Raw genomic sequence first — 24,015 nt, 5'->3', positions numbered from 1 at the left:
AGTGCACTCTCAGGTCCGGATCATCTGCATTGAGAGCATGGACTCATCTTGGAAATGTAACTCTTCCAATGCCAGAGCTTAAAAATACATCGACACTTGAATTGATATTCCTATTAACATGTGCATACGTTTTTGGGCTCCCTGTGAATATATAATTATATTTAACATGCACCATTACATTGCTCTTACTTAGTATTGGCAATATCCACACACATTGTATGAAAAAGTTTATAATAGTTATAAAACAAACAATAAACATGGTTTCTGCTGTATTTTATTATTGATAAGTTTTATATTAAAATAGATGCTTGTTATAATATCAAGTTTGTTCTTTTGGAATTCATGAAATCATGTTGTCTTTTGAGTTTCGGGCTGCTGGTTCTTCTGTTTCCATGATGGCAGATACAGTGGTATTGTAATGATTGCTGGGGTGACTTAGATTTACCTCTTCATCCTTCATCCTTTGCTCTTGTTTAAGTATGCTTTCATAGACTTCAAGCAGTTCAGGAAGTTCAGATGCCGGTGGCATTTTAAGCTTCAACTTCTTCGCTTGGGCTTTCATAACACGGTAACCTGTAAAATTATATTTTTGGTAAACGTGTATTCTCCTCACTCCTCACGTCGCCAGGGGGTAGGCGAGATGGAAATTTATGAATTTTCTATTTAGCGTCACTTTTCTACCTCTTTTGACTAATCGCGACGATGAGGATGCATGGTTGATGATTAGCTATATGACATTGATTACAGGACAATAGTTGATCATGAAGTGGGAGACCGACCAAATTACCTGCGTAATATTGTTTTTAGTTATTGCAATTAGGATTTTTACAATTTGACTCGGAGAAATTACGGACGTGTGTCGGGCGGGGGAGGGGGGTTATCCACACTTATTACTAGGGAGGACACCCCCAGTCGTGTCCAGAAAATTGAAATGCAATATTTACAAACATATTATTGGCTTCAATAAATATTTTGAAAAAACGTTTTTAGCACAAATTGTTCCCACTAACTGCAGGAAGTACGAACACACGAACGAGCAAAATGTATTTTGGTTTTATCGGACGTTAAATGCGAGAATGGTGAAGTGACGGGATCAAATGAATCGGTACTGGGGGTGAAACAAGCCTGCGTACTCTCCTCACTTTTATTCATTCTGTTTAATATTAATGATATTGCAGAAGAACTATCACAGGAGGACACGCAATCCGTCGATCGCGGACCCAAAAGTACCACTATTACTGTATGCGGACGACCTGGTGGTAATTTCTAGCACAATAAAAGGGCTACAGGAAGGGTTAGATGGGCTGCATATGTACTGCGAGGAATGGGCTCTCCGAGTTAATATTACGAAAACGTAAGTCATGGTGTTTAAAATGGGTACGTATTGGGTAGGGACGAACAATGGAAATATAGTGGGACACAACTAGATAGGGTAAAACAGTATGATTACTTGGGTATGGACATGACAATGTGAGTTGTCGCCTTGTAATCAAGGAGTCCCGGGTTCGATACCCGCTGGTGGCACACAGTGGTTCGGATCCCACTTTAAACTGTAGGTCTAGTCCCGATTAGCCTTAGTGTGCATAAAGTGGACTTTAAACACCAAATCAATCAATCAATCAAACTTTCTAAAACAAGTTCTGGGGGTGGGAATGAGTACGGCAACGTGCGGAGTTGTTAGGGAAAGTATAGGGAGGAAGTAGAAGCAAAGATGAGAGGTTTCAAACATTTGGCAAGACTGCTAAATATGGGGGATGGAAATCTAAAAAAAAACTTGCGACACAAGCGCAGAGCAATGAGACAAAGGAACGCTAATGGGTAATAATGATAAAGAAGGAACTATACCATAGGGCTGGGGTGGATTTGGAAAGGAGGAGCCGAGGGGAGGGCGGGCATACAGGAAATGGGGATCATACGGGACAGATTGGAGGACATCAACAAACAAAACATTTTGGAAGAATGTGCGGGAAAAATAACTTTAACTGCGGCACAAATCGTGGATGGGATAGGCAATGGGGAAGGCGAAAATACGTAGACGTGTGGAGCAGTGACAGGACGAGTTTGGCATGGTTCAGACTAGGAGCGTGGGCACAATTCAAGAACGTGAGAGAGGACGCGAGTGCAGAATGTCCAATGTGTGGGGAAGGCGAGACTAAATTCCACATTCTCCTCCAGTGCAAAGAAACAGCTGAGGCTAGACGGAAATACATAAGGAATATGAACGAATCAAAAATGGAAGGGCTAATGAGGGCCATTTTCGGGGAGGGAAATGGCTGGAAGGGACGAAACTCAAATAAGGGACCTGGGAACCTTCCTACATTACATCTGGACAAAGAGAGCGAATAAGATGAGGGACGGGAGAGAAAGTGCCTGAGAGCGGTGTGCAAATAGCTTCTTGCTGACATTTCCTCAAGCCATTGCAATCCACGTGTAGATTACGAGTAGACAACACACGTAGATTTAGGCCATATTCACGAGCATGAATAACAGTTCCGGCATTACCTTCTTGCCTGTTCTATACTACATACAAAACACTATAAAAGTCAGAAGTAAGATTAAGAATGAGGCACTTGCAAGCAGCTGAAGAAAGTAACTTTATAGCGTTCCTGACAATACCTTAGATACAGGCACGTATCCAGAGGGGGGCTTAGGGGGCTCGAGCCCCCCCCGAAAGTTTTAGGTTTACACTAGATAAAAAGAGGTTTTTGATTTCTTGTGGTGTGAAATAAAATAATGTGACAATAATTTAAGGAGAGAAATAATTATCGAGGCAAGACGGAGAATGTTCCGTAACCCTGTTATTGATAATAGCACGTATCCAAGATGGGGCACAGGGGGCTAGACCCTCTACCCAGGAAATTTTTCAGTTTACGTTACATAAAATTAGGTTTTGGGCTTCTTAAATAATGTGAAAATAATGTAAGTAGAGAAATAATTATCGAGGCAACACGGAGCATGTTTTATACCCCTGTTATAGTTAATGGCTCGACCCCCCCCCCTTCCTCAGGAAATTTTTCAATTTACACTAGATAAAATTAGATTTTTGGCGTCTTGAATAATGTGAAGATAATAAATTTATAAATCTGAGAGAAATAATTATCGAGACAAAACGGAGAGTGTTCTATAATCCTATTATTGTCAATAGCACGTATCCAAGGTGGGAATCAGGATGCTCGAGCCCCCCTTCAGGAATTTTTTTCTGTTTACACTAGATAAAACTAGGATTTTTTCTTCTTGAATAATGTGATGATAATTTGGGAGAAATAATTATCGAGACAAGATGGAGAATGTTCTATAACCCTGTTATTGTTAATAGCACGTATCCAAGCTGGGGTTGAGGTGGCTCGAGCCCCCCCCCCAGGAATGTTTTTTATTTTACACTAGATAAAATCAGGTTTTTGGCTTTTTGAATAATGTAACGATGATTTAAGGAGATAGACAATTATCGAGGCAAGACGGAGAATGTTCTATAACCCTGTTGTTGATAATATTGCACGTACACTTTTCTTGTGCTTTCGGTGTTCTCGCAGCGCATTTGAGCACTATGTAGATACTTGTCAGCATTTGGAAGCTGCACAACAAAGGTAGCGCCACACTTAGGGCGATTCGTTGTAATTTCTAATCTCTGGAAGGCGGGAAGGGGTACGTTCTTGAATGAGAGAAGGAGTCAACTACTGGCGATATTAACGAATCGTTTTATCTGCGGAACGTTCTAGAATATAATGAGGATATAAATACGAGGATTCAATTTTTCGGTTGATCTGTACAAAGAATCGGTTAATGAGATTTCAGAGGTAAGTGTGACAATTAATACAGTCGTTGGTGATCAGATCAGTCAGCGTCCTCTGATTACTTTATAAGATACATAGTGATTCGAAAATGAAGACATTGACGACAGCAGAATTTCCGGGGCCTCAGTGTAGTGCTAGTTCGGTTCGAGGGCCGAAGAGATCAAAGGTCTCTCTCTAAAGTGAATATTTCAGCAGTACCGGATATTGGAGTGGTTTATTAAAACAGAAATAAACTGCATAGATCAACTGAAAATCAAAGTTTTGAGTGATGATTTAGTTTTGCCGAACTAAATTTCATATATGCAGTCCGAGAATTTCATGGTATAAAAAATAATTTTGTTTAAGCCTACTGGGTTCGAAACACATTCAAACACTACCATAAAGAGACAGCCGAAAATTTTATGAATGTCGAGAAGAGAAAGCAAGAAGATGTTGCATATGTAGACATTTTAGGCGGAAATTGCAGGCTCTACCAGGACCCGAATCAGGGCTCTATCAACTGAGCCACCTAGCCATCCTTGACTTCAACCGATTTTTCGTTAAAATGTCTACATAGTACATGTCCTGTGTATATCAAATCGTAACAAGCACAGAAATATAGGAGAGAGAGAAGAAAACTGAGGAGCATTATCACCGGTTGAGGATAATTTTTTCTGTGGTCAACAAGAGCTACTACTTCGAGGTGACAATGACAGTGGCCTAATAAGGGAGATTTCACACCCTGTCGCCTGAGGATTTCACAAATCGAAATTAGGTTTGTGCGGCCTTTGTGTCGCTACGGTGTGAAACGTTGTTGTTGATTGGCCCATTCCAATCAACATGTATCGCGTGTCCCTTTGGTCTGAAACCTTCCTAAGTCTTGAAAATCCAAGTCACAAGGATGGAAAATTAGGGTCTTGTTAAGGTTAGCTGTGAAGGCAGGCAGACGACAGCACCCTAAAGGATCATATCCAAACCTGCAGAAAGAACGCATCTTACTTCAATCTACAATACGATGATAAAAACTTCTGGTGAGTTGATTTTAAAAGATATCCGAGATAAAGAGAGGCGTGCCCAGGATTTTCGGAAGGGAGAGGGTGAATACTGGGTCAAATGGGGTTATTACCTCACCAAACCTCCCTTGGGCACGTCACTGGAGATAAATGAGTAAGCGGAGGGGTTTTCACTGTGCATTAATTGTTTCGTGATCCACCTGTATTCGATAAGACTTCCTTTTTTTCATGCCGATATATGACAAGACAGCAGAAGCTGTGACAGGCGTTTTTGAACACTTGTGAGTGCTAAGGCCTGAATGTGAACAATTTGGTGGGTTTCGGCTTTTATAAAAGCTGAAAAATGGGAGGACAAGACACGTTAGTGGTGTTCAGGCTCGAATCAGAGAGAAATATTCGAGAGCTGTCTGCGTCCAGTTCGCAGCCCACAATTTGAATCTCGCGTTGTCGAGTGGATTGTCCATCCCGTGCATGTGTAACAGCTTAGTCAAAACACTCAAAGACACCATAGATGTTTTTGTGTCTGATAAGATGAAATGGACAAACACACATACTGAGATGGTTCCGGCACACAATATTAATGCATGGAAACAGAGGAGTCGAGTGGTAAAAAATGTTCCGATTTCACGTTCTGATTAAAATGACAGCCTTACAGTGGCAACGATTTAAGAGATAGTTGTTCCCAATTTTTTATTTTTTTGCCTCAACATTATGACCTCTTAATGTTAAGCCTTGGCTACCAAGAGAAAGTAAACTTTCCTTGCAACGCCCTCCGCACCCCCCCCCCCCCCGTTTTGGAACCCAATTGCCACCTCTGGTCTTAAACACACAATTGTGAGGTTCTTACTATACCCCTTAAAAAAATGGTGTTGAGCCCCCCCCCCGAAAGGAATTCCTGGATACGTGCCTGCTTAGATATAATGAAGCAGCGGCGGCTCAAGGGGTATAGCCGCCGTGCCATGGCACTACCCTCAGAAGAAATTCATACGTCGCCAAGTAAAGTTAATTGAATACATTGATAGTTTACAGACAAGGAGATTCGAATCTTGCAATCGGTCAAGCTGACGTGACGACCGCCCCAACCTCCTCACTGCATCGCCAGCTGTTTCGTTCGTATCCTCGCTAGGCAACAGTCCGTGCCGCGGAAGAGCTGGCCTAATCATGGACCTAACCACGTTGACACACGTGCAGAGGGTTGAAGAAATCTCGGCGAGGAACATTTCCACCATGAGCCGAGAACAAAGTGGCAGGGAGCGGGGTTAGCCCATAAGAAACCGTGCCAGTCTTAGCCTGGCCTGGCGAGGGAACTTTCGCAGTGTTGACACGACACAGTTGCCACCTTCAGAAAAAAGTCGCTAAATACGACTGGTTTGTAAGACCCGTTGGGGAAGTAATTTCTGCCTACTTTTGGAGAAACGAACCTAATATTTTTCCAAAATGAACATTTTTGATAATAGATAGATGCACCAAGAGGGCCATCCAGACTTTTTTAAAAATATCCCATGATGATGCGAGTTTCCTTTGGCATTTCGACAATTTCTTTTCATAACAAAGATATTTTCGACATCCAGTTAGAATACGTGTGCATGGGGGAGGAGAAGGTGATAGGATTTGTTTTTCCGTTCCTCTTGTAATTGTTATATTTTTAAGGAAGTTTCCTGTAGTGTATAAAGATAGGTTAGTGGGTGACGATGAATCGGATTAGTACGTTATTACTTAAACACATGTTGTTTTCCACGTTACCAAACGAGGACAAACATCTTGGCTAGTAGCGCAACCTCAAGGAGGGGGCCGGGGGGGGGGGCATTGCGGAGTTTTTTTTTACTTGATCACGTTGGCACTACCCATCATAGTTGCCGCCGGCCGCCACTGTAATAAAGAGATTCTCTTTGGATATCAGTCAAGTCAGTTCCGGATATGCTTCAAAGTTTTTTCGAGAGCTAAGGTCATTCTCATCTTCACTGTCCCGCTCCGTGGCAGTGCGGTCAGGCTTGGGGCTCGGGATACAGGACGCGCGCAGGTTTGAGTCTCTCGAGGGGAAAGCGTAACAACTTTTCTTCTGAGAAAAGGCCTGTGTATGGGACCGGTGGCCACCCACCATCGTGAGGAAATTGGGGAGCTACGAATGAGTAGTATAATCCGGTCATGGAAACAACAGGATGTTCGTCGTGCTGACCACACTTCACCCCGTGGATGATCGCTCACTTCTGCTGAGGCATGTGGGAGTGAGGTCGACAGTCAGGTAGGGCCTGGGCATCACGGGCTGTTGTGCCACGGCTATGGTCCTAACTGATGCACATATTTATTTATTCATTCAAAGGTACATTATAAAAATAAACGATTTAAGTAATTAACAGGTGAAACAGATAGGAAATAATAGGCACCCACAAATTATATGTGGTGGATATGACATATATTTTCACATATCCGAAGTTATTATTATTATTATTATTACTATTCTCATTTCGTTACTGTAAATAGTTACGTTTTCCCACTATTCTTCAAAAGATAATTTGCTAAACTTACAAGGATCAACATTAGCCTTTCTATCCTGAATGTAGCCAACCCAATACTGAACAACAGTGTATCCCATAATTGATATGTGGATGCAGGGATTGATGCAGAGGAACCATACTCCTACAGCTGCAGCTACAGCAAGAACACCAAGCAGAATAAAGACTTGGATATTAACATCCAGCCACCGTAAATTCGGAATCTCAGAGTCCTGAAACACAAGGAGCAATTTATTTCTGTTAGATACTAATGCAATTGGCATGTGTTCTGCTTATAGCAAATGCTTTGAATTCTTAAAAGTGACGTATTATTGTTATTATCGTTGTCATAAGCTGGTATTATTAATTTAACGTGGGAACAGAACTTTCATGCGAGGACAGTAAAGTTTAAAATGTTCGAAAGTAATTTCACGAAGCTTTAGGTGGACCATTTACTATTTACAATGCATCTGTGGCTAATTTAGACCTCTTGAAATTGATTTCCTATTGCTGAAGTGAATGTTGATGATAAGTGAATAATTTAATTCAATGAAATATTACAGTGAACTAATCATGAGCCTCGCCAGCAGAAAGAGAACCGGAAGGTGAATGTGAAAATATTTGCTGGGGGCAGGCATTATTGTATCTTACATTGGGCGTCGGTCCGTCCACCCCTCCTTGATTGATTGATTTGGTGTTGTAAGTTCACTTTATGCACAGTAAGGCTAGTCGGGACTGGACCTACAGGTTAAAGTAGGATCCGAACCACTATGTGCCTCCACCGAATATCGAACCAGAGACCCCTTGATTACAAGGCAAAGACGCTGCCATTGCGCCATCACGTCCAACCCTTCTCCTTGGAGTTTCGCATGGTTCGTTTTAAGTTACAAAAAAGCAGAAGGCCTGTTACTTTTATAGTCAATAACCGAAATAAAGTAGAATTAGTTAGTATTCGAACAGAATAACCAAAATAAAGAAAAAATCACTAGTTTATGCTTTCATACTGTGCCACTTAATCCAAATAATAAATGGTTACACAGTTTTCAAAATTCAAAATATTACATTTTTATGTGAGAGGTTAAACAAGGTAAACTTTATGACTGAAATTTCTGCCGAATTTGTAGACCTATTCTTGAACGGGGTGTGCAATATATGTATATGCATTTCAGTACACTAAATGTATGAAATGTACGGAAATTAATGGAAAAGAGATATTCACTCATCTAGTGGACCTAGTAGAAAAGTCTCCTCGAGGATATGACAATAATAATAATAATAATAATAATAATAATAATAACAACAACAACAACAACAACAATAATACAGTAGTAATGATTAGAAATTTGGAATACGATTGGTTTATTTTTATTAGTTTATAACAGTTATTATTGTAATTATTGTATTATCATAACAATAATTATTTTGTTATTATTTCTAGTGAGGTCTAATCAACGTCCTGACCTCCTTCGAAAGTTTCTGGCGACACCCATGTGTCCTAAGTAACAAATGAAACATTCATAACTGGGGTAAACTTTAATTCAATTGTGGAGTTTTTCTTTTCTTTTGTAGCGAGGCGCTAAGGAAGACTGACTCACTGACTAACGACCATCAGTCTCATCTGCCTCTTGACGTCTCACCGATTCGTGGGTATGCATGCCTTCCATTCTTACAATACTAAACTTTATGCTTTTCCATGAGAAAAAAAAGCAAATAAGTAAAAAGATCAAATATAACTCATTTAGACTCTCGTCACAATAAATTATGTGTATTGGTATTTTTGTTTTACTTTGTGCCGATTTCGGCATTATTTGGTAATCGTGACAGTGAGGATAAACGATGACGAGATAAAAATTTAGTGAAGATACACTTAGAAAGTAACACCCATGGACAGGTCGGGTGAGAACCAGAAACCTTTGACAATAATTACGATGCTTTCTGTTACCGAAGTAACTTACTCTCTTGTATGAAGATAGATCAGTTAGTTACCTCTTCATTATCCATTGAGAGACTACTAGTGGAAAGGTCTTGAATGTTGTCAATTGTAAAATACTGAAGCTTCCATTCGAAATAGGTTCCTGAAAATAAACAATGTTCCTCATTATTTCTGTATGCATGAAAGTAGAAAAAATAAAACACTGTCAAACTAAAAAATACAAATTCCTACTTTCGCTTCACTAAAATTTGGGCACTGTTTTTCAACGAACTTAGTTATGAGTAGGACTAGGATTTCCATGACATAGCATATATATATATATATATATATATATATATATATATATATATATATATATATATATATTTTGGTAAGGGTAATGTGTTCCCTAAATATATAGAAATTCGTATTATGAAGAAACTAATTGAATGAAGGTGCTTTATACAGGCATATTTTGGCATATTTGACCATTTCTGTACGTTAGAGCATATTTTGATTGATTTTCGATCATATTCAGCATACTTTCGCTTTTTCAAGAAATATAAAGTAATTTTCGAAGTGGATTCGTTTTCTTACTCCCATGTTCACTGGAGTTTTTTTTTTTTTTGGACTGCAGCAAAATCTTTTTCATTTCTATTTGAAAATTTGCAGAAAGTATTCATTGTGCATTGAACTCAGGGCCCATAAAGTGAACTAAAAATAGTACGTATGTGAAAATAGCATATGTTAGATTTTGATGTTTGAAACAGTCCAGTTATAAGGGCATATTTTTCAGATTATAGTGCATATTTTGTAAAATTTTAGGTCGTAAGAGCATATTTTATTTGGCATATTTTTCTGATTTTTAGGTCATAAAAATCCTAGTCCTAGTTATGAGTTATGATGAGCTTCGCTATATCTTCCACCTCACAGATGCTTGTATTTATTTAAATATCTGTTTCCGGCCACCGTGGTGTAGTAGTTATCTTAACGTGGTACGAAACCAGAGGTTACGGTTTGAACCCTGTGTCAGACATGAGAGTTTCATTGTATATGTTTCGTCATCCGTTTCATCAGAACATCATTCATCTTCGTCGTCCTGATAAACCCAAGAGGTAAAAAAGCAACGCAAAATAACTGAAATAGAAATAAAGAGAGAAATACCATAAATCGTTGAACACCTAGTATTATACGTTTCTTGTAAACTTGCTATTAAACTATTTATAATTGAATTTACCTCTGATTTCACGTTATTGGATTGTAAGTGTAAATGTAAAAGTGACATGTATTCATTCATTAAACATGTTGGCCTAAAACATAAGTTATACATTAATTAAAAGGTACTGTCTCAACTTATTAGGTTTAATCTGAAGAAGCAAGGACGTGTTGGATCTAAGCTCACTGCTTCTCAAGTGGAGATGTCTCAGCAAATATAATTGCAATGTTACTGTGAAAGAGGGAACAGGTTATAAGAATACGCAACAACACCGCACAACGGAAAGATGCGAAGCTAACAAAGTGGCTATGGAAGAACAAGCAATGTCGCGAGATAATCGATCCGGCGGAGTTAAATGATGGAGTGCGGGGTCTTTGCCCCCAAGACTTTCGTAGCTTATTATATGTTGCTCCCTGGAACGGGTCTTGTTGCTTCCTCCCCCACTTGCAGACAAGTTCACCGCACAGTCAGAAATAGAGTTTCCAAACTTACCATGACGTCACGAAGATGGATGAAGGAGAACTTTTACGTCGGAGGACACCCGAAGAATTTCTACAGATCTAATGAATTTGACGTCTGATGAGCTTTCAAGTTTGAACCAAAATCTTGCGACTGCTGCAAACGTTTTCATAATGTTGTACTCAATATCAATAATTTTGCGACAATCCTGTAATGTCAGATTTTCAAGAAGCAGGGTGTGCAAAAAATATTTTGCAGTTTTCTTTTAAAAGGGCAAAGTGATTCCTTCACGAAGCGCAAAGAGATTCAAGAGAGATCTACGTGGTCTGGTGTCGGACGTAAGTTAGAATTTTACATGGGTACTGATGGAAGTGTTACTATTATAAGCAGTATAGTAGCATGCAAGGAACGGAAAGAAGAAAGATTGAAGAAAAACTGGCTGTTACGAAAAATGTCTGACATGTGAAAACTTTAAGAGCGTTTTCATTCGAGGTGGGTGTGATGATATCCTTCACGTGACAAATATCTCTGAAAAACCAAAGTTAGTTTCATCTCTGACAGAAATGAATTTATTTACATCTTTTAGATTTTCAACAATACACATGTAACCGTGCACATGAAGGAGGCAACTTACTGTATTTAAAATTTGTTCGGTGCGAAGTTGCTTCAAAGAGAAATTATTCTATTTGAAAAGCATCAAAGAAGTTTGTGTTAATTTGGTGTAACACGCTTTGAGACTCGACATTTGGAGCTGCGATGGAATACGATAGAGGATTTGTTGGTTTGCCCAACGCGCGCAAATCCACTCACGGGTAGGGGGAATAACCGGCCACAAAAAGGGAGAAACATGTATCAATTCCTCATTGGTCGTTTCGTCGGAGACGGAAATGAAGACACTGAAAAAGGGTGTTGAATTTTTCACGATATGAGGACGGATGAAGAAAGAACGTGGAAATTATTTGTTCGGAATTGATTGGATCTAATTTCCTACTGAGGTGGCTTGCTGTGAGCGGACTACCAGTACGAAGCTAAACAGTGCGACATTTCAAGTGTGAAGTCTGACACGATGACTATTCATTGTCACTTTCTCCTTTCCTGCATCGAAGTCTTGATCAATTGTATTATGTATTTGTATTTTTGTTACATTACGTCACTCTATGTCACTTTTCGCTAACTACGACGGTGAGGATATGCGATGATTAGATGAACGGGATGAAGGGACTTTCACAAAGAATATCCATTTAAAGACCGGTAACTTAGGTGGTACGGTCGGAAGTCGACCGCATACCGTGTTCGGCCACGGAGCCTTCTTGTTTGACTGATTGCTTGATTGATTCATTTAACACAGCTTAATTCAACAATTAAGTGGGATGACGATGATATAAAGTTAATGGCAAAAAGTGTATAGGTCAGTGGTTCTCAACCTTCGTGAGCCCGCGACCTGGTAAATTTGTTTTTTAAAATTCGATGCCCCGATCCCAACAATTATACTCGTAAATTCGTAAATAGCTTTCTATTTCTTTCAACTATATACGTTAATTAATATGTACCCTTCAAATTTATTATTAATATTAAATTAAATTTAAATTAATATTAATATATTAGTTCGCTTATGTCTAGGCTTGTTGACACATATAAAAATTGGTTTCAAATAGTTGACAATGACTGGATCCAATGGAATATTTTAGTTTCTTGGTTACCGCTGGTGAACGTAGAACGAAAGGCCATCCATCTTTCCAGGTGGCTGCAAGTCGCTTCACCCTTGCGGCTGTAACTCGAGAAAGATCCAACCCAACAAGGGCTCATTGTCAGGTAAGAGAACTGAAACATCAGAATACGCAGAATGAACACAGAATGGTAATTTGAGTTTTTGTTTGATTATGGCTACAAAAATCTATTCAATTTATTATTTAAAATATAAATGCCAATCAAAAGAAGCAAGTAAAGTATAAAAAAGTAAATATACCACTGGTGTTGGGCTATATGACAAAAATATTATTTGTCCTAGTAAAGTGATAACTATAATAAAAAGACAACGACAATGAACATTTTAGGCTTTAAGGTTGCGTAATCCAAAAGTATTGAGTTGCTAGAAAGTGAAAAACACAAAGGCAGCTCATTCGTCGAATCCCATTTTATTTCTGTACAATAGACTATAGATTTTAAATTCTTACTCAGTTTGGAAGCTTTAGCCACTTCCCTCCCCCTCCCCAGTTGTTGGTCCGACATGGCCACCAGCACTTTTCTGTATCTACACAACATAACGATTATACAAAATTGCGTGCCGAACTCCAAAAATCTTAATTAGAAAGCACAAAATGCTTCAAAAGATACACAGACGCGCTCCTTCACCGATGCAGTAGTGGTAACGTCATCGTCTTATGGTCAAGAAGTCCCGGGTTCAGTATCCAATGGAGGTACAGTCACCGGCAATAAAAATGGGACACCAAGATCCTGAAATACTGGCTTCCCTGGAATGCGTTATGTTTGTTGCCTAAATCTACGGTGATGATCCGACTTCAATAGGAAGTTCTGATATCGCTGGAGAGTTAGGTAACACACATAACGCATTCCAGGGAAGCCAGTATTTCAGGATCTAGGTGTCCCATTTTTATTGTCGGTGACTGTACATAGTTGTTCAAATCCAATCGTAGGTTCAGTTCTGGCGGGAAGTTAAAGGGGCCGGAGCGTGGTGTTGATCGCACCACTTCCACAATAGTATGTGATTATGAAAGTGTGGGACCCTACCACCGTATCCCCCCCCCACATGCCTTCATGGCATGTTGTAATGTGTGCAGGTGGGAGCTTTACCTTTTTCAATTGAATAAAGAGCACTACAAGGGCTGGCATGTATAGTTCTAGAAATCCAACAAAGAGAGCAAATTGCAACAAAGTGAATATCTTGCTGAGATTACTTAATGCGATGAATTAATTGCATTCAATTAAATTTGTATTTCTGACCTTACTAATTGTCGGAGTCGATCTAATGAACATCCTTCGCACTTAACCCACCTATCGTATCGGAACAACTCTGAAACTAGCTCAGCGACTCAGGTGCCCTTATTAGCATCCCAAGGGAAATTACTCGACGCCACCGTACGTCACGAATTTACGTGGAGTTTGCTGTTGAGATTAAACAAGTGACAGAATAATGAAGTCATGGTTAAGGGTGTGTCCTCTGCTCATCGCACGTGAAGTCAACCGTTGAGCGGTGCGATTGAATTGCATTGTCTGCCAGGCCTTCGAACCTCCCCAATCTTCGACCCCTGCGAGGTCAATTTGTGCTACATTGAGGGGCTTGCAATTTTAGTTAACAGGGCAGCACGGCAGTTATTCCAGTGATGAATTAGAATGTCAGAAGGTAAAGTTTGTTGAACCAAACTTATGCCGGATCGTGGGTATGGTTAAGTTTACCGTGGATTTTCTACATCAGCCCCTAGAGAATGGAAAAAGTTCTTCAATAACAATCTTCAAATTCAGGTTTTGAAGAATTTATAAGTGTAATTTTAAAAAAACAAAACCGCAGAGGTATTCCACGGAATGTTGTCCTACTCCAAATAAATAACAAAATGAATTAATCTGGAGACTATTATTGCATTAAAGTTTGAATGTTTGTGAATGCAAATAATTTACACATTTTACCAACAAAAATTATTAGCATCTTTAGCCAGTATGCTTCACAGACAAATGAAGTCAAAATTTTCTACACTTTTAAAGCGTCACACACGTAACGCATTTTCGTTAATGCTTTTCATGTATTCAAGCTATGTCATTAAGGCTCAAGCTAATTTCATTTGTTAGCAAACACCACAAAGTACCTCATAATTCTATGAAATCAATTCATTATGAATATTTTAATCCAATCCCATGTCTAGATCCTTACATTTTGTGTAAAATGTCACACGCGCAACGCTGGAATGCCCCAATATATGGTTAAAAAAAATTAATGCCACTGAGACGAGTCCGTATTGGGTTTATACCTGTATCCTAATTATCATTTGAGAAAAGTTCACTGGAATATTGATAAAAATGAGTCAGATGATTATAGGCCGAAGTTATGCACATATATATTCTTCATTTTCGTGATGTTGATGAAGTCTCGCAATGATTGCAGTGATGTGAATCAACTGTAGTTTGTAACCTTTTAAGAGTGACTATAAGAATGCTGACTATAATTATAGAACTAAGTCTTCTCTTCAGATGGATATCCAGTATTCTGCGTTAAGAATACTTGAGAGTTCATGGCGCGTGCTGTAGCGCACCTGAGGTTACTCGCCCTGGGAATCGAACTGGGTCTCACGAATGCCAGCCAGACGAAATGCCGACCAAACGCCGCGACTCCTAGGTATGTCATAAAGTCATAAGTTCCGAAACTCCTTAATATTGATTAATATCATTATGTAAATTCTTTATGATGATTACATTGACGTAAGATAACTAAATTTCCGAAAATTGATTGATTGATTTGGTTTATTTTACTTTGCTTTACTGCCATTTTTGGCTAATCGTGATGATGAGGATGAGTGATGATATGATGAAATTGATGACGGGACACTCACAAAGAGCACCCATTCCAAGGCCGGACTTTGAACCCGGGACTTCTGGCTTCGTAGCGCGGTGTGGTAACCACTCTGCCACGGAGGTCAGTTAAATCTCGAAAAATTATTCGATAAGTTGCGATGTTGAAGTAAGGATATATTGTGCATTTATCATTCCTTCTCCCCTTCATGCTAATCCCTTCTTCACCCTTTCTAGTTTTCTATTCCTGTATCATCTCTAGTTTTTCAGCTTCCTTTCTCACTCTCGTAGTGTTCCTCATTCTACTTCGTCGCTTGATTTCTTTTTCATCTTTTCGCTCAAGTGTCTCCATAATTTCCCCTTTGGGAATTTGTCCCCTCTCTCTCCTTCTGTCTGTCTCCCTCCCTATTTCTCATGCTGTGTTTATATCACCATATTAATCACAATGATGGAAATGGTGGCAATATTTTTATGTAAAATAAGAAAATGTAATCTTGAAGAATCTTGAACTGTTCCAATTGAAAAGAGAGAAAATGTTTAGTAGTAAATGGAAAGTAGTAAAATGAAGTGTGGGATTGTTTATTTGTTTCAAAGACCAAGTCATCTAATTTATTAATCCTTAAAAATATATTAGAAGGATGTATACACCACAAATCTACGGCTCATGATGGTTTTGGGACACTGACGTCACACGAACTTAAATTTATCCACATACAGAACACGATTTCCATATTTACCCTCCTCATTTTTTTTTTGCGGGCACCCATACCTCCTCTCTCCACCATCACCACTAATAAAAATACACCACTCAAGAAAATAAAACTGAAAACTGCCCGAGGTGAACTTTACTTCAAATATTCTGAAAACGTAGATTTTTATGATTTTTCTGCTTTTTCCGTACATACAGTCAGAAAATATACAACCTGTTTCTTATTTCTCGTAGTATATATGTGAGAATTTACAAGAGGAGACGCAAAATAACATACGCACAGGCAGTGGCGGTTCGTGGTCTGGCTCTATGGGTCTGCACTTCAGTCTCGCGTCCAGAAGTGTTATACCACCCCTGTGAAATACGCACACCCGTTTTTGCGTACATAATGATGCTTAATGTATTGGCAACCCAAGTTTTGATCACCTTTCACTGAAAATGAGGCTATGACAGAGTTATATTTCAGGATTTTTTAACACGAATTTTTTTACAAATTTCAAATATTTCGGATATTATCCAGCCAATCACGAGAAGAGCGATGTTATTGTGCAATATGTAATTTAGCATTCGATAACCTGACAAAATTACTCAAAACATAGATCTACAATATCAATACTATTGTCGATTTGCAAAATATTTCGTGAAAACTTTCTCCCCCGCTCTGCTGATATAAATGATCAAGGAGAATAATAGCATTGGCGTACACCAAGGAAACCGATCCAACTACCACATGGAGGAAATCATTTGTAATCTATCTAGCTGTTGTTTATTTCTAATGACAGACTGATTAAATCAAGCGAAATCAAAAGAATAATAAATGTTAAAGCAAATAACAGTACTCACTAAGTTCACACTGCCCTGCATCTCAATCGTACTTCAGAATTTCCCTTCTCTTCCGCAGTATCCATATATTACTGCAGTTGCTACAGCTTTGTAGCTAACTTCCCTCCAAAAATTCAATAACGTTAAATATTAAGTCTGCTTTCGCTATGTACAGTTTCCCTATTCATCATGAAATCAAACACCTTGCTCTGAAACAGGAACGACCTTTTGACAGCGATAAACAATTTTGTAACGCAGTAACAGGCACACAATGCAAAACAGCTGACTATTTGATGCACGCTCCCTCCCCGCGGGTTGATAATTCGGCTACTGCACCACATAGACCGTTTATTTTGGCCAAGATGCACGAAGCAAAGGCATGCTTAGAAAACACCCGTTTTGGTTTCGGTTGCCCTCCCCCCTTTCCTCCTTTTCTTTCCCTGTTATACTCGGGACAATATACCATCGAAGTTTCCCTTTTTAAAAAAAAAAAAAGAAAAAAAAACCCTCAATTTGCGATGATGTATGGGTTGCATCGACTCCGTCACACGATCTCCAATGAGATGGGTTTGCAACACTACATTTGCTAACACACCGATCGCTGTGTTCCCGGCCTTGCTAAATGATTCAACCTCCCCTCACACGGCGCTCAAGCCAAAAGACTCAATCAGCGTCCTCTACGCGACTGCTGCAACAGCGTCATAGCGAGCGAAACTATCATTGTGTTCAAGCCCCGATCGCGGCTCGGTCTCCGTGGGTTGATATCACTGATCGCAGGCTTCTCCACCATCTCTCTTGATGGAGCGGCGTGGGAACACTTGATGTTTCGAAGGAGATAGAGTTCAATGAATAAGTATAATAATAATTTGAATTAAAAATTTATTTGGGTGTGTACGTGCGAATGCACAAATAGGCAGAAACCGCTACTGCGCACAGAGAAGTACAAGATTTAAAGTAAAGCACCACTACGGCAAAGAATCTCTGGTTGAAGCTTTCTTTTGTACTTAATTAATGGCCTTATTTTTTATGTATTTGACAATAACGTAACAATAGTAGGCGGTAATTTCTCTCCTTTATATAAACCCCACGGAAGGGGTGGATCAATTTTATGTTAAGAAATCTGCGGTTTGATGTACTCATGCTTTTAAAGCCTGCTTGGTCCTCTGATACTTTCTTTAAGAGCACAAGAGACTAACCAAGACAAATATTTTATGCAGAAGATGAAATGTATTCAATATCGATAAGAAATTCCTGCTTTTTCTTATTTCCTTTTCTCATCTGCTTTTCATTCCACCTTTCAGTCTTTGTTCTTCTTTGCTGTTCCGTATGGATGTGTCTATTCAAAGGGGACTTGCAATGCATAAAAGTTCCCGATAGGCTTTTCTGTGTGACGGATCCTCCGTCTTGTGACCGCGACGCTTTTTGATGTTGTGTTTTAATATTTTACGAAAGGTTTGTCAATATTTCCACTTGTCGCGTTGGTTCTTTCTGGCGCTACCTGAAGTGTCAATCGCAATTGTTCCGCTTCTGAAGTTCAGTTCTTGTCGCTGTTGTTTCGAACTATAGGATGTCTATAAATGTGAATCAATAAAGAAGATTGAAGCTTCGTTTACGGCACGAAATCGGCAGAAGCTCTGCGATGCAAGTGAACATCATGAAGTGGGATTCGAACCAAGTTGTTGATTGATTCGGTTAATTTTACTTCGCTTTTCTGAAACTTTTGGCTAATTGCAAAGATGAGAGTGAGCGATGATGTGATGAAAGTGACGAAAGGACACTTACAAAGAACATCCATGTCCAGGCAGCGATTCGTCGTAGCGCACTGTACTAACCACTCAGCCACGGAGGTAGGCTCGAACTCAGTTGTGTAGGAGCAAAACAATAAGTGCGCGTATGTATGTGTGAGACATTCGCCTCCTTCCAATTTAATAAATCGAAATCTGTATGGCTCCTCTAGAAAATAATGTGGCACATCTTGAAAATATGTACTGATACAACTTCGAAACTGATGAAGCTAGATACCACATTTTTTTACTCATGTGACTTTTCCAATTTTTTGCATTTCAAAAAAGTTCAGAACAAGTTCTCTGTAGTGTTACTTGTTTTGGAAATGAAACAAGTTGCACCAAACCTCCTGAAACATCTTGAACAAGAGTCACTAAATGAAGATATCCAATTTGTCTTTTTAAAAATGAGATTTATAATGGAAGTACGCTTGGATAAAATATGTAAATAAAAGAGAAAAGTAAAGGTTTGGTTCGAAACAATGCTACTGAGTGAAATTTATGTTACAAAGTGAGGTCATTTTATCAGCCGCAGACTGAAGCATGTATAAATGAGGTAAGTTTCCTTGGTCAAAGTTATATCGAATCCCACACTACGTTCACCTCCAGTCCATGGATTGGACGAAGCAGTTCCCACCCTTCATTCGACTATAAGTAGGTAGTCCCCATCTGGATCAGCCTGTGTGCATGAAGCTGATATTAATTCTAGCTCAACCGAAAGACAGAGACTTGCGTGGGAGGGCAAGCAGCTGAATCGGGCTCTCAAACGCGTATTATTAAAGGATTGCTTTTTGAAGTTTCCGGAAGATGTCGTAAACCACATCCTTTCATCCGAAGCGCGATGGAGTCATTTATCAAGACACTCGCGCATGGAGAAGAAAAAATCCCTTTACCTCACTTCCAATATGAAACATTCTTAAAACATTGCAAAACCAGTACAAAAATCCCGGAAGCTTTACCGGATGTATTAACTCATTCCTTAAATTTCTTCCCCCAACCACGATCTTAGCAGACGATGGTGTTATTTGCTCGGAAACTTTCCTTGCCAGAGAAAAAGAGGAACAAGGAAGATGAAAGATAAATCCTGGAAAACTAGCAAAGAAAGAAAAACCATAAAAAAAACACAAAGAACAAAAAAAACACCACTTTTCAATGTGCATCCAAGAAGCTTTCTCACATTAGCCTCGAGTGTTTCTCCTCTAATTAAGAGGCAAGTTTCTCTCGATATTTCTCCACGAGGTGTCTTCTGGAAGTTTCGGAAGAGCGTCGAAGAATGAACGGTTTGATCATGTTTCGAAGGCAAGTCCAAAGCACACAAGGCTGTTGACTCTCTAGTTTGGAGATTCATTAAGAAGCAACCGACCCCTCGAGAACGGAGGTTCGTGGCAAATTTTGAATGCAGCAGAATGGTACGCGCGGTTTCCGGCCTTCTTTGCAGAAAGCAGTGTTTCAAAGTTTCTTCTAAAATTATCTTCGAGCCGCAGAGAGCCTAAATTAAAAACACGAACTAAGGTTCTGTCGCTGAACCATTCAGGAAGAAAGTTATTGCTTGTGTGGGAATAAGGGCAAAAGGAATCTCTCTGTCAGTGTATCAGAGTACCAGGCACATATACGGTCTCTGACAGATTAACAACTGGGAGTCCGATAGTAAACACGAAAATATTAATCTAATATTAAAAGCACCATCATTTTTCGATGCAAATAAAACAAGCATAAAAGTTTTCGATATCAACGTTTCAGCTATACTTACGAATTTTTCATCAGGCTAATCCACACAGCTCTTCATGTCAGATTTTCGAAGATTTTAAGTAAATTTGATGGGGGGTTTTGAAACTTCAGAAGCTTGTTCTTTCTAAGCAGAACGCTACATGAAAAACGGTTCTGTATTATTATTCGGTTTAGTTTGTCCAGTAATTTTCAACGGTCACATCGTGAATAACATTGGGGTTGTTGCTAGTCCACCATAAAGTATACGAGGGATTAAACAATTAAGGATTTTATTTTAGCAAAAGTACGTATAATTAGCTACGACGTGTTTAGCAGCTACGACCACCAAAGTGTAGCCCATTCCACCCCCATAACATGTTGTCCACCGTTGATCCCATCGACACGAACTTCTTTGGCAACGCTACTGGCTCGTGAAAACGGACTGTCCGTAGGAGAATCCAGTGGAAGGGAATCCTAGCTTCAGTACAAATAATTAGATACAAGCAGCCTCCTCGGGGAGCCCTTTACATCAGTGATGAACCAGCGGAACAACTACATCGCAACACATCAATCCCCCCCCCCCATTCTCCTCTACAGCACCCCTTCGAGATGAGAGTTCCTAAGATCAAAGTATTCCGTCTCATGGCGGTGTCTTCGGTGAGGATGAAACTTTGTCTCATCGCTACAGTAATGAATTCCATGGATTCCAGCCGTTAACGTCTTCAATCACAATGATTCCAGAAACTCCAGACGGTTTAATTACGCTTTGTTACTGCCCATCTTAATTGATTTCTGCTGAAAAACACTCCACGTTATGACGGCTTCGGAAATGAAGCTGTGACTTCGGCTCAAGGTTCAAGATGGGAGTGTGAAAGGAGGGGGGCTCCATTATCTTCTTTATGTTGGAGGAAGTTCCAAGCCGGACATCTCGGGTATATTGCAATTGAAAATCCGTTAGGAATTTATCTAATCTGTGAAGCTGTACAAAAAACTATACGAGGGAGGCAGATGACAAGATAATGTTTGAAGCATCTTCTAGTCTAACAGACCGTTTCTTACCTTCACGGATGGCCACGAATGTTCTCAAGGTGGGAAAGTAGCTGGGTTACACATTCTTCAGAAATAGTAGCTCAGTTACATTTACAGTTACCGTAACTGGTTTTATTCAAGCAGCTATCAAAATGAAAAAAAATGTAGCTAAAGCAAAGACTTAAAAAATGTATTTTTTATAAATTAGAAATATTTTAAAGTAATTATGATCTACCTAATAATACTCCAAAGCTAATTGAAATCATTTCATCATTAAAATAATAGCAACACGCTTTTAATATCCTGACATAGTATCTATGTATTTATATAATATAGAGTTCCAGTGAAGTCTGGGCTTCATCAATGATTTGAAATGTCCATAGTAAAATTATTCCATCTAATAAAATAACTGCACACTTCTTATCAACACTACAAATATTGGATGAGTAATTAAAAAAAATAGATAATACACATTTAGAATTGGTAATTTCTTTCACCATTTTGGGACAAAATTTATGAATTTAGAACTTCGATTAGGAAGGCGTGTCGATGGCTACCCTCATTTAATTCAAATAAATGTTTATATGAAAATATTGCTCGTTTCAATTATTAAAATGTTCAAGAAGATACCCTACCTAAGAGCTTCAAGAACAATTCTGTTTACAGTGTTAGTTCCCATTTTTTACCAACACATACATTTTCATGTCCCCATATCTCATTCATAACTTTTAAACATTATAAAATATTTTGGGTGTGTCTACACACACAAACATAGGTATATATGTATGTGTATGGAAATTAATGATTTCTAATTATAAAGTTTTAATGAACTGCAATAATTACCGTGGAATTTCTCTACTCTCAACAACATATAAAATATTATCTAACATTCTTTTAACAAAACTAACCCCATATGTTAATGAAATTATAGGTGATTATCAATGTGGATTTAAACGTAACAGATCAACTACAGATCAAATTTTTCACATCAGACAGACACTTGAAAAAAGTGGGAATATAATCAAAATGTCCATCAGCTATTCATTGATTTCAAGAAAGTATATGATTCGGTCAAAAGAGATAAATTATATAATATATTAGTAGAGTTAAGAATACCTAAGAAGCTTGTTAGTATGATAAAAGTATGCACCAGTGAAACAGAAAGTAAAATTCGTGTGGGTATTAATGTGTCAGACAAATTTACAATTCATGATGGGTTAAAACAAGGAGATGCATTATCTCCATTGCTCTTTAATTTTGCCTTAGAATATGCTGTTAGGAAGGTAAAAGAACTAACGAGGGACTAAAATTAAATGGTATGACTCAGTTGTTAGCATATGCAGATGATGTAGACTTATTAGAGGATGATATAAATACAATTTAGAATAATGCTAAAATATTTTTTCAAAACTGCTAAAGAGATAGGTTTGGAAGTTGGCAAAGAGAAAACTACAGGCCGAAACCAAGTGTTAGGTAATAATCAAAATCTAATTATTGATAACAACTCGTTTGAACCAGTATCCAAATTCAAATACTTAGGAGTAATATTAACAAATGAAAATTGTATTAAAGAGGAAATAAAAAGTAGGCTTAATTCAGGAAATGCATGTTACTTCTCTCTTCATAAACTTTTGTCTTCTCGTTTAATATCTAAGAAACTTAAAGTTAAAATATACAAAACAGTAATTTTGCCTGTAGTATTATATGGATGTGAAACTTGGTTCCTTACATTGAGAGAGGAACATAAATTGAGAGTATTTGAAAATAAGATCCTTACGAAAATATTTGGACCTAAAAGGGATGAGAAGACATGCGAGTGGAGAATGTTACATAATTTGTATTCATGTCCAGATATTATTAGAATAATTAAATCAAGAAGACTTAGGTGGGCAGGCCATGTGGCACGAATGTGAGAGGAAAGAGGAGTTTACAGGATTCTTGTTGGGAAACCTGATGGTAAGAAACCTGTAGGAAGGCCAAGACGAAGATGGAGGGACAACGTTGAGATGGACCTAAATGCAATCGGTAGGGAAGGAAAAGAGTATATAGATCTTGCTCAAGATAGGGACAGATGGAAGGCCTTTATTGCTGCAGCCATGAGCCTTCGGGTTTAAGAAGGCTAGAGAGTTAGTTAGTTAGTTAAGTTTAAATGTACTTAGTTAAAATTGACTTGTATTTACTTACTTCTTCTTTTCTTAATTCTGAATAGACCAAAACAAACACTCCATAACATACAATGCTATTCTTGCTCACGTACATTTCACGCTCTTTGATACATTTAGAATCAGATCGTAAAAGATGGATGTATAATTGTACCTATGTCTTGAGCGTATGAATAGCTATCATGAGAGTCACGTGTTTCGAATTGAGTCTGCAGAATTACCAGATCACAGGTGTCTGCATGTGAAAACGTGAAACTTCTTTCATATGTCTAGGCAGATTCAATCTTTTATTACTTGTATTTAAAGGACAGGAACTCATTTGAAAGTATTGTTGCTAACTTAGGAGAACAGAAGGCTTACACATCCATATTTGGCACACCTGGCTTCATTGTCGCTTGAAAGTGATCAGTGGTGAAAATCAA

The 24,015-nt window shown here is 38.7% G+C and overlaps 1 protein-coding gene across 1 annotated transcript; it reads right to left on the bottom strand.

Moving 5' to 3' along the window:
- Window positions 1-301: 301 nt before the first annotated feature.
- On the bottom strand, window positions 302-23,697 carry LOC145989828 (uncharacterized). The gene is made up of 5 exons (XM_083125223.1): window positions 23,616-23,697; window positions 21,462-21,575; window positions 9,262-9,350; window positions 7,310-7,508; window positions 302-573 (listed from the first exon to the last, which is right to left on the bottom strand). The coding sequence occupies exons 3-5, from the start codon at window positions 9,274-9,276 to the stop codon at window positions 341-343; spliced, it is 447 nt and encodes a 148-aa protein (XP_082981349.1). The 5' UTR covers window positions 9,277-9,350; window positions 21,462-21,575; window positions 23,616-23,697; the 3' UTR covers window positions 302-340.
- Between the last annotated feature and the right edge of the window lie 318 nt (window positions 23,698-24,015).

The sequence above is a fragment of the Lepisma saccharinum genome, chromosome 1 (genome assembly GCF_977018435.1).
Source record: "Lepisma saccharinum chromosome 1, izLepSacc3.1, whole genome shotgun sequence".
NCBI classification, from domain to species: Eukaryota; Metazoa; Arthropoda; class Insecta; order Zygentoma; family Lepismatidae; genus Lepisma; species Lepisma saccharinum.
This window is presented reverse-complemented; position numbering and strand designations above follow the sequence as displayed.

Coding starts and splice junctions, on each gene's coding strand:
- LOC145989828 (XM_083125223.1), bottom strand. Junction 574..7,309: donor AAAGGCTAATGTTGATCCTT/GTAAGTTTAGCA, acceptor ATAATTTTACAG/GTTACCGTGTTATGAAAGCC.